This window comes from Anopheles bellator, chromosome 1 (genome assembly GCF_943735745.2).
Source record: "Anopheles bellator chromosome 1, idAnoBellAS_SP24_06.2, whole genome shotgun sequence".
NCBI classification, from domain to species: Eukaryota; Metazoa; Arthropoda; class Insecta; order Diptera; family Culicidae; genus Anopheles; species Anopheles bellator.
This window is the reverse complement of record NC_071285.1, coordinates 47,819,514-47,830,065: the sequence shown is the minus strand read 5'-3', so window position 1 is coordinate 47,830,065 and position 10,552 is coordinate 47,819,514. Positions and strand designations below refer to the sequence as shown.

The 10,552-nt window shown below is 49.0% G+C and overlaps 1 protein-coding gene across 1 annotated transcript; it reads right to left on the bottom strand.

Moving 5' to 3' along the window:
* Positions 1-4,294: 4,294 nt before the first annotated feature.
* Positions 4,295-6,688, bottom strand: LOC131215756 (protein lin-28 homolog). Its single transcript, XM_058210152.1, has 4 exons — positions 6,604-6,688; positions 4,745-4,860; positions 4,509-4,684; positions 4,295-4,448 (listed from the first exon to the last, which is right to left on the bottom strand). The coding sequence occupies exons 1-4, from the start codon at positions 6,686-6,688 to the stop codon at positions 4,295-4,297; spliced, it is 531 nt and encodes a 176-aa protein (XP_058066135.1).
* Between the last annotated feature and the right edge of the window lie 3,864 nt (positions 6,689-10,552).

Sequence of the window (10,552 nt, the reverse complement as noted above, 5' to 3'; positions counted from 1 at the left end):
CTCCATCCGTTAGTTCTTCACCTTGCACCTTCTGACCTACATTAGTGTTGATTTTCGTAGAGCCTTTTGGATAGAGAACAATTGGTCCGAACAACAGATTACAAAAATGACTCTAAAAAACCGCACAAGTTCTACTCCGATGTTCGCTCATGGGAATTCTTTACCAAAGGAACCCCGGTAGAATAAGGAGGTGTGCGTTCCGACCTTCTCCACTACAAACTACGCGAGGCAAGGTTCGCCGAACCCAAGGTTGTGTCTTTCATCATTTTTATAACGAAAAGTTCAAACTAGCATAAAAATATAATACACTCTTTCACAGCCCTTAAGGGTGGGGCCCTTTGTTATGCATGTGCCCGGTGTCCCTATTGTGCCGCATTGGTTTTTTGTCCCCCCGCGCACCAGTTAACAAAGCCCAACGCTCGCTCTCTCTCTTTCTTTCCTCGAAAAGCGTGTGTTCCCGAGTGTCCTGGGAAGCAGGGAAGATTATCAACCGAGGCATGGTCCCCGCCAAATCAGCCGTTTCGTGGCGTTGAACGAAAGTTGCTGATTTTTCCGTGGCATAAGTAGCCGTGAAGAGGCACCAGGAACGAACGCCTTCCCCGTGGTGGTAAGCAAATCAGCGACCGCTTACGTCCTCACGGCACGACGGTCGCTTCGTCCTTCCGTGTTCGAGTGTGCAACGAACGGAACGGAGAGAGCGGGGCGAACGGGAACGAACCCATCGAACGGAAGGAAAGATAATGATAAGATTGAAGGCATGGCCAAAGGCACAACACGGCAGCCCAAGCCAAGCGGGATGGAAGAATATAATAAGTAGTGCCGTGTGCAGCCTAAAGTTAGTGACGCTCGTCAGCTACCTCGGGGAACTCTTGCTGTGGAGGACTTTCGGGAGTTTGTGAAATAAATTTTTGGTCCCTGACGGGGATTTAGTCACATTATTATCCATGCCTAAAGCAAGCATATGGTTAATTGTTTGGACTTTCCTCGGTAGCCTTGGTCCGTTGGCTCAGGTTTAAGCTTAAAGGCAGCTTGAAGTTGACGCACTTCAGGTCAGGTTTTGGTCAGGATCTTCGGACGAGTCACAAGGGTTAGTCCTTTAACACAATGTTCCAGCAATAGCAAACCAAAAGAGCTTTCTGAACAACTACGATACTTTGATTTGTGCTGATTATGGGTATCACAGGGCGGTAGCCTCTTGGGAAGCTAACGAGTAACGGGGATACATTTCGGTGATCTAGAGGGTTAGTGGTTTGACCGGAAGAGATTGTCAAACAATTGACTGAAGTGGTAGCACTTTTGTGCCTAACTTGTGAGGCTCTCCGCAATAGCCGTTTGAGCGTTAATGTGTCAACTACCGCCCAGACAAATATTCCTTTTGCTATTTCTTCTCACGGGATGTTCATCAGCATCGTCGCATATATTAGCATATCCGTCTCTCCGTCTTAATATATGCCTCAGTAGACTGAATTCTCAACTTGAGTTCAATATTTGGGTACCAGACACAAACACACATACGGACCAGGAGACAGTTCAGCTTCAGCCCGTCACTTGGACTCATCGATGTATTTCATGGTTTTTTATCGATCCTGCGAACACACACTCACAGCGTGGCCCACGGACGGAAGTCAGGCGTCCTCGGCGAGATGAAAGCCCCGAGATCCGCTCGTCAAACCACCATTTGCCATCCGCCCGTAACGCAATCATAACCCCTGCGCCGGCGATAAGCGAGAGTCCTTAAGACGTTCCGGTACTTAAAGGTACCTCGGTTCCCCCGGTCTCTGTCTGCCCCTATGCTATCGTGGCCCTCGTGTATTACGAAGGCTGGCGAATGGAAGGAATGGGCGGGGGTCACTGGATCACATTATCGTAATGAAAAACCATTGACCAGCCTATCCTGCCTTTGCTTCGATCCACTTCCGAGCCGGCGGGGGCCGGAACTGGGCCGAGTGGAGTGAATGGGCAGCGAAAATACGCGCCACACAGACACTTCCGGTGCCTCAGCAGCCAAGCGCGGAGTTCGATGCACTTTCGCGTGTGTGAAAAGCGTGAGTGACCAATGAGTAAGGAGTTCGTTGTTCCCTTCCGGACATCCGATAGAAAAGGAGTCGCCTCGTTGCTGAACGATTGCACGTACTCTTTAGTATTTACACCTAAAAACTCAGTAAAGTCCTTATTGTCTAAGTAAAACCCAAAAAGTACGGTTAGGAACGGCTTCCTGCGACTATTATTATTATTATTTGTACTGATTTACGGTCCTGTTTCCTGTTTCCTGTTTCCGTTTGCATTTCGTTTCCTAGCGTTACTATCCCTATCTCTGTCTATCACTCTCTGGTGCTTTCCGAAAGCGCACACAGATGGCGCCCGTTAGTTTAACCTTTTTCCCATAGATGGCACTTATCCGGATTTGGGCAGCAGCGCCACCTAGGTTTTTAAGTCGGCCCTATCTAAGACGCAAACCGCCATCGGTCAGCGTCAGTACGAAAAATAAAATTAGAGAAATTAGAGAAATTAGAGAAAGAAAATGCAAACAGTTAAAAAACTGCAATAATAACAACAATAACAACATCAACTTTCCAAAGTCAAGTTCAACTATGGGAAAAAGTGGTCATAAACCAACTTTAAAAATAAAATATTTTAGGTAAAATTTTTTAATTTAGTTTTATTTTCGTAAAGTATGAGCGATCCGAATTTTTAAGCTTCCAAAGTCTAAGTGATAAAAATTACTCTTCAAATCAAACTTTTATCAAACACGACCGTTGATAGTTTAGTCGAATAGTCGAATTCTCGTTTATTAAATTTATTGCGATCACTGATGATTGGCGTGAGAGATCCTTCCGGAATCCGTATGAATCCTAGATGAAGCAACAACTAAAAGTCGAAAGGCAAAGTCAGTCTCCGAAGGGATCCAAAACTTCTTTCTAAGGGGAAACGAACCGACGAGAGAGTTATTAAGAATACGCACGAAAATGTATACGTAAATACCTAAGAAAACATCTTGAGTTATTCGGCAACATTATTTGTAAATTTCATTCATTAGTTCACTTAATGGATGAAATTGAAAGGTTTGGCCCTTTACTGGGCCAATCCAGTTACCCGTAATTAATTAAGATTAATAGTAGTAAGTAATAAGCAACGAACGGTTCATCTTGAAATCTTGGATCCGATGGGGGGAGTTTTATTATTGTTTATTTTCTTTTTTCATTTTATAATATTTCGGACACCGAACTAGGTTTTTCATTTTTTCAATAAATTCAAAGTCAAACGAATAGTTCGGATTCAAATGGGACCCATCTACAATAACGCATAATGGGTCCACACTACAAATTGCTTCGTATATTAATTCTAAAGTGTTGGTACACATTGACCACTTAGGGACTTTACCGTCTCTATGTTGCTCCCACACGGAGTCAACGAACAACTTAGGCTCTGTTAAATGATAAATGGCTTCCTTAACTAATTTAAGACCTGACTTCTGCTTGGGATTTTTCAACTTACTGCTAATAAAATTAATAAATAAGTCCCTACATAATTCATATTCTAATGCGGCCGATTTCTCTACACTTTGAACATTGTCGAAAGACGACAACGACAGCGGGACAAGAGGAGCTTCCTGTTCCGCGGTCGGGACAAGAGGAAACTCATCTTCCACGGCCGGGGGAAGAGAAGTTTCCTCTTCGCCCTCGCCAGAAAACACCATCTCTGATATCTCCTTCGTCTTAGTCGTTGCTACCTTTTCGTCAGGCAGTGTCAACTAAAACAAAATGAAAAAGGTGTTGAAGTCGAATGTGCCTTTGTGCCTTGGGCATTTGTTCCCGCAAAAAAATTTGCATATGGGCGACTTGCATTGCATTTTTCTTAGTTTGAATGCTTTTGCTACCCTCATCCTTTCATCTTGGGGTTGTTTGATCGTATGCCCTGAGCACTGGCTACAGTACGCCGAGCCTGAAGCTTCCCTGCACTACCTTCTCGGCCTCCTGTACACTGCCTTTAGCGTTTTCTCACTCATCGGCAATCGGCTGGTCATTTGGATTTTCCTTTCGTAAGTAACCCGTAATTCACGGATTGTGCAGCAACAACATCCTCTTCTTGCTCCCACCTCAGACATTCCCTGCAAAATAGTGCCAAATCTTTGCGGACACCATCGAACATTTTCCAAAACACCACAAGGGCTCTGGTTTTCATTCCACACTTTTTCACGCTATTGCGTCAATCAAATTACATGTTGGGCCGTTCGAAGGCCGGCTCTCCAGAACCAAGGCCATCCTCATCCTTGTCTGTCTCGTCTGGATGTATGCTATGACGAGGATGAAAAATTATTTACCGGCGGCTTCGTGGGACAATCGGCTATCAGATGGTCCTGGCTTTTGCAGTTGTGGCATCGCTTCGGCAGTGGACCCAGCGCACATTTCGACGCAATGTGGTTCGAGAACTCCCCACAATTGTAGCACCTACAATTACTATTATCATTAGGTAATCCTTCTTGAAAAGCGACGGTCCACGAGTCTTACCTGACTTTCCGGAACTTGCGCTTCTTGCTGTACGGCCGGAAGTCGCTGCCTTTGCACTCGGCGTGCGCCGGCCCGTACACGCTCGTTGCCTCGTAGCCCTTCCGCGTCAGCTTCGATTCAAATTCCACCTCTTCGTTTTCGCCCAGCGACCGGAAGCCACCCATTTGGATCACGCTCTGCGAAAAGGACGAAACCATCAACAATCCCGGAGGTCCTAACACTGCCACACGTATTACCTGATGGACGAACACTTCCTGGCCGCCATCGTCCGGCGTGATGAAGCCCCAGCCCTTGACCACGTTGAACCATTTACAGCGCCCTCTCCGTGGCCCGACGTGCTGCTGGTGGTGTCCTGTAACGAGAGGAAAGGACCCAAGAGGTCACAAAATCGCGGCTTACTGTCTCAGTCACGTCATGGGCCGCGCTTGGGCCGCGACCACTTTCGTGAAAGCGGTTTTTGGCGCGTCCCTTCACCGGATGGAACGGGTTTTTTTTTGACTGAAATGGATCCTTTTTTTCGTTCCTAACGGTACACCCCGGAACGCCACACACCCCACCACCGGTTCCATCTGACAGCCAACCATCAACTCGCGTCATTCAATTTCGCATTTTTTCGTGCCTTTCTTCGGCAAAGGATCGGCAGGACTAAGGAAACGAAGGGCCACGGGGGGAGGCGCACTTGCTCCGCGCCGTCAGTCCGAATCCTTACGGTGCGCGGTCCCGTTTCTCACAAAACAAGGAGAAAGGCAGAAACCAACCGGTCCCGAAAGGACGAACCCGGGCCACGGTGTTCCATCCATTGTTGGGAAGACGCCCGGGCCCGGAAACCTGTCCGGAGCGCCAGCGAACCGGCGGCGGCTTATTAGGTCTAATGCCGGGGCTTGCCGGTCCCCCGACCGAGAGGTCCCGGTGTGTTTACACGCATGTGAATAAATTATGATTAGAAACGCATTAGTGTGGCGTGCGCGCGCGCACACTCATCCGTCTTCGGTCCTCGGTTGCGCTCTTTCTAACCCACCGGCCCACCGGGTGGAGTTCGTCCTTTTCTGGCCGGCACGCCGGGGAAAAGCATCCTATTGTTGTATGGGCCGGGATTTTCACCTTTTTCCCCGTTTGAAGTGAGTGAAAAGTGGGCCGAAAATCTCCGAAAATCGTGTAGCAATCTTTCGCTCGGACCCGCAGAAGACTTCGGGGGTTCGGGGCCGCCGCCAGAAGGGGACAGGTCTCTAATTTTCCTAATAAAGGATTATGCAAATGACAGCGAGGCGGCCGGGCCGTCCGCGGAGTGGTAACAGTTTCCACGGCGACGTGTTGCTCTCGCCTTGCCTTTCCTTTCTTGTGATTCGATCCGATGCTCCTGGGGAACCCTCCGAAATTCCCGCGGTTGTTTGTGTTCCGATCCGGGGACTCCTTTCTTGCCCTTGGCTTGGAGGTAAGAGTGTCTTGGAAGGGAACAGGGAGCAGCATAAAAGGAGCGATTCGAAGGTAATGATAGAGGCGTATCAATTGTCCCTAATTTGAATCCGAACCCGATGTACGGGAGATTACTTTCATAAATCATGCTCCGCAGAGCCGCAGTCGAGGTTGTGACACGCATTTTTTAATCCATTTATCCAGCCGGGTCTACTCGGAAGCGTCTCGGATCTTCCTGAGTTCTGTTTTGGGTTAGTTTTTGAAGGCTTAACTAAAAAGTCGATCTGATATTTGATTTGTTTTACTGACTTTTTAGTCTAATGTTTTGTGATGGAAGTCCATCGGGTGATGCTTCTAGAGTTGCGTTGCCTTAAGCAAAGGATAAATTCGATTGATGAATTAATTACTGTTTATGATACCATACCATAGAATAACAGAAATCTTAACCTGAAAGGAAGGTCTCGAAGGTCGTTTCTTACTGCAAAAGCTCAACGACCTCTGGCCGCTCACTTCCGGAAACGCTGCCCTGGGCTGTATCGGTCCCTTACTTCGGTCCCCTCCGCAAAAGACGGAGGGCGTCTTACGGGCCAAAAATAGAGACCCGAAAGTGCACGTGCCTCTCCAGCGTCGTGACCTCTGCCCTTCACACACGGCCATCCTCCCTGCGTTCGCTGTGGCTCACCTTCGTGATCCTCCGAAACTATCGCCGTATCCTCCAGGGGTCGCTCCTCGAGACCGGCGGTCTGCCGGGTCGTATCCTTCGCCATGTTCGCCACTGGCCGGAAGTAGCGCAGTCCGGCCCACCCTTGGCCTGTTTACGTGGCCCGCGTGATGGAATTCGAAAAATGCACCGCGAAGCGAACGGTAAACAAACGCCACGCGTGTCACGAACGAAACACTATCAAAGAAGGCCGAAACGTCACACTCCTCGCTTGCTGTCGCTGTTGCGCAGTTACCAGAAACCTCCGCTTTCCGTTTCGCTTTCACATTTTATCTCCCACTCTCTCGCTCTCTCTCTCTCTCTGTGGTCTGTTCACGCACGCACTGATCCGCACGGCGCATCTCGCGGTCACTTTCTGCGCCGTGTTCGCCCGCCCTTCCGCTCTTGGGGTACTTCTTCGCTCTCGCTCGCACTCGCACGTGCAACAAAGGGACCGCCGCGGCCGCCCAAAAGTGGTGCGTAAACGCACGCGATGTTGTCACGAGGCCGCGTGAAATCCGAATGCGTGCCGGGAGGTCGGGTTGCCGCGGCCGAAGCCTAGTGTTTCGACCCCGCGTGCGTCTGTGTGCGTGCGTCTAACTGCGTGAGACAAGGACGTGCGTCTCGTGCGTCTCGCTCCATCCGGTGCGTAGCTCCCTCCGCAGCACGTGGCGTGCGTCGGTCGCGGGTCGCGAATGAGTACGCACAACATCGGCTTCGGGTTTTACGGGGTGCTGAGGGAGCGAGAGGGTGTCCGGAGGGGGCCGCCCTCCTGGCTGGACCGCGCGGAAGGACCGTTATCTCTCGGCAAGACCTAGCGCCCACTTTCGTCGATGGTTCTGGGCAACAAGACTCTCCCTTTCATTCCGTGCGGCGTTATGCTGCAAGTTATGCTCCACCGACCGGCCGCGGACGTCACACATTCCACACATACCCGAGCCACTGGAGACTCGACTGGAGAATCTCCGTTTATTCTAGTGAAAACCGAAAGAACCCCACGTGTTTCGCGGTCTCCCAAAATAGGCCAATTGATCTAAATCTCCTCACTAAATCACATTCTATGCGGGAAACGCGACATCTCCAGATGCCGACCAACACACACTTGAGCGTCCTCGGTGGGGACCAACATTACGCACCAACATAGCGTCACAGGGGGGGCTCTTGGCGATCGCCAGAGAGCGAGAGGGATGGAACGAGGCGGATGTTTTGGTGTGGCAGAATTCCGATTACGCACCGTTCCACTTCCGCCACCGTCGATCGGTTCGGTTTGTTTTTGATCGAAATTTGTTTTGATCGTTGTGTTGTTGTCGTTGTCGCCGTTGAGGTCGAGCCGAGATTTGCGCAATGTCCCGAAAAGTGGCACAGCCGAAGTCGTGGGACGGGGCGGGGTTGTGGCCGGTTCGCAGGTAATTCGCAGGTCAAGCGAAAAACCCACATCCTGGTCGGGGCGTAGAAGTGAAAGTTTGTGTGCGGATGTCCTTCGGGGAGCGATGTTTGCGGCGGCCGTACATAAGATTAGGTGGCTATTGATCATCTTAACTTTACGAATGGTCATGGCCGTAACGTGGGTCAAGTTCCGTAAATTCAAGTCAAGAGCATATTCTGAAGTTAATATGTGAAAATTTGAGTATATCTTGTATGTTTTCTGCCGATGGTGAATTTGAGCGGCGGGAAACAAAGTTAATAAAACTAGAGTATATTAAGTTAATTATCAACAATATTGACGTGATTTTTCATGTGGTTTCCCAATTAAGGGTGAGAGCGCGCGATGAAGAATTCAGCAGACATTGTTTTGTGTCTCATGGCCAAGATGGCAAAAACTTTGAAATAGTGTAAGCGAATCGATCAAGAACGTCAAATGGTCATAAATATGAGTTTTAATGGCGAAACAACTAATGATATTGCAATAATGTTCGACAAAACTAAAATCAGAAGGTATAGAAGACCCTACCTTGGACTGGACTTGATGAACTTCCTTAGCCGTGGTGATCCGAAAACCTACCAAAACTTAAGGAAGAACGAATCACAGTCACAACTTAAGGAAGAACGAGTTCATGAAGGACAGTACCTCGGGTAGGTTGATAGCAAGCTTGTAGGCTATTCACGTCCTTGTCTAGATTAACCAACCATTGAGAACATATGGGAACATCTGAGAACATGATCCTTGAAGTATCGGAAAAGACCGCATGCAATGTCACACAATTAGATAGCCTTTCTTCAAATCGGAGACATGCGACGAAAGGGAACCGCTCGAAAGTACCTCAAAGGATATGCCGCCCAGCCCGCGGTTCGCATCGACACCATCACTTCCTGGAGCCCGTTTGGTGCGCACCACAGGATCACCTACAAGCTCTGGTGGCTCCCCGTACGGTGTCGGTGTCCTTTTCCGGTGCCGATCGGAGACGGAACCCGTGACCCAATTTCCACATTCTGAGGGCGACACGTGTCGCCCTCATCGGCCGGGCCATCCGGGATAGCATGCAAATCGGGACGAATCGGAACGGTGGCCCTCAAAGTCTCGGTCTCCGCAATTGATTTCGCCCTAATTGACACTTACGGACGGCGCCACAGCTGTCAATCAATGTCCGAATTATCGAGAGTTAACGGAAACACCGGAATTAACGGACCCCGGGCGGTCCGTTCCGATCCTTAATCCCCGATCGCTGCTGACCACCCTCGGGTGGGCTTCTCATTTGCAAACGGCCGTCACCGGCCGCGGGAACATAATCCAAAAAAGCGGACCGGAGGATGGAGAATTTGTTATGATTTTGTTTTCGGATTGGCATTGTGTCGGATTTTTTCGTTTTTTTTTTGCGCTGGGGTCCAAACACCCCAGCATCGATCGGCTGCTAATGCGATGATATGAAAATATTGCCCAAAAAAGCAACACAAATAAAAAATTAACCTCCTGCGCGCGTGACCAGCACGAGCCTTGGCAAGAAGGCCCGATTTCGGATTTTGATTGAACGAACGAGAGGGAGAGAGCGCGATAGAGGGAAAGATAGGACGCCCGAAAGGACGTCTTTTGAAAGCGAGGATTGCAGGATGCGGAACGGCAAGGGCCACCGTGAGGGCGAGGGACCTAAACGGCCGATGGCCGGCCGAAATGGTCTGTTTAATCCGCTTTTGCACTGGGTCTACAAAGGACCCGCAGAGGACCCGGTCTGTGTGCGGCAGCTGGTGACCGGGACCGGGTGGGGTGGTTATTGAACTGTTCCGAAATCGGTTCTCGATGCCCTCAGCGTTCGATGTGTGTGTTTCTGTGCAGTTTGTCATCTCCCGTTCAGTGGGCGATTTGTATGATGGAAAGTTGATCAATTTGTCCTTTTATTACGTTCAAACTGACCGTGCCGATCGTCCGCAGATCATCCGTCGGAACCGACTCATCGGTTTCGGATGCAAAAGACGTCGGTTGGAACCCTAACAGTGCATCGAACTTTAAGTTTTTATAACAATAATTAGATTTTACTCTCTTTTCTCGTATCTCTTCTCATTTTCTTGTGAAGTTTTCGGCCCATTTGCATTTGTTTTCCTCATCGAACACAATCTTTTGACACACAGCCAATAAAATATTCAAGTTTCTCATTGTAAAGTTTGGCAAAATATTCACAGAGAAGTGTTCGAAAAATTAGAACGGCGTAGGAACCGTGTTAGCCTCATAAGGAACTGTCCAGCCATTTTGCTTTCCCTTTCGTCAAATATTGGAAGTCGTTGTGCGCATGTGCCTGGTTAGAAAGGAAAGGACGACGCAGAATACACCTTTTACGGACGTCGGAGAAAGGTAATGACTCTATGAACGCAAAATGTAGCAAATCTACATTTGCTTTATGCCTTGCGCCTCGTTGTTCACAAAAGTTTCTTAGAGTCCTCTCCTAAAAGGTGGCATAAAATCGTAGAAACGCTTAGAGAAGGGCAAATACGTGGAATACTG

Coding starts and splice junctions, on each gene's coding strand:
- LOC131215756 (XM_058210152.1), bottom strand. CDS start 6,688: ATGGCGAAGGATACGACCCGGCAGACCGCCGGTCTCGAGGAGCGACCC. Junction 4,861..6,603: donor AGTTTCGGAGGATCACGAAG/GTGAGCCACAGC, acceptor CTCTCGTTACAG/GACACCACCAGCAGCACGTC. Junction 4,449..4,508: donor CGCAAGTTCCGGAAAGTCAG/GTAAGACTCGTG, acceptor TAGTAATTGTAG/GTGCTACAATTGTGGGGAGT.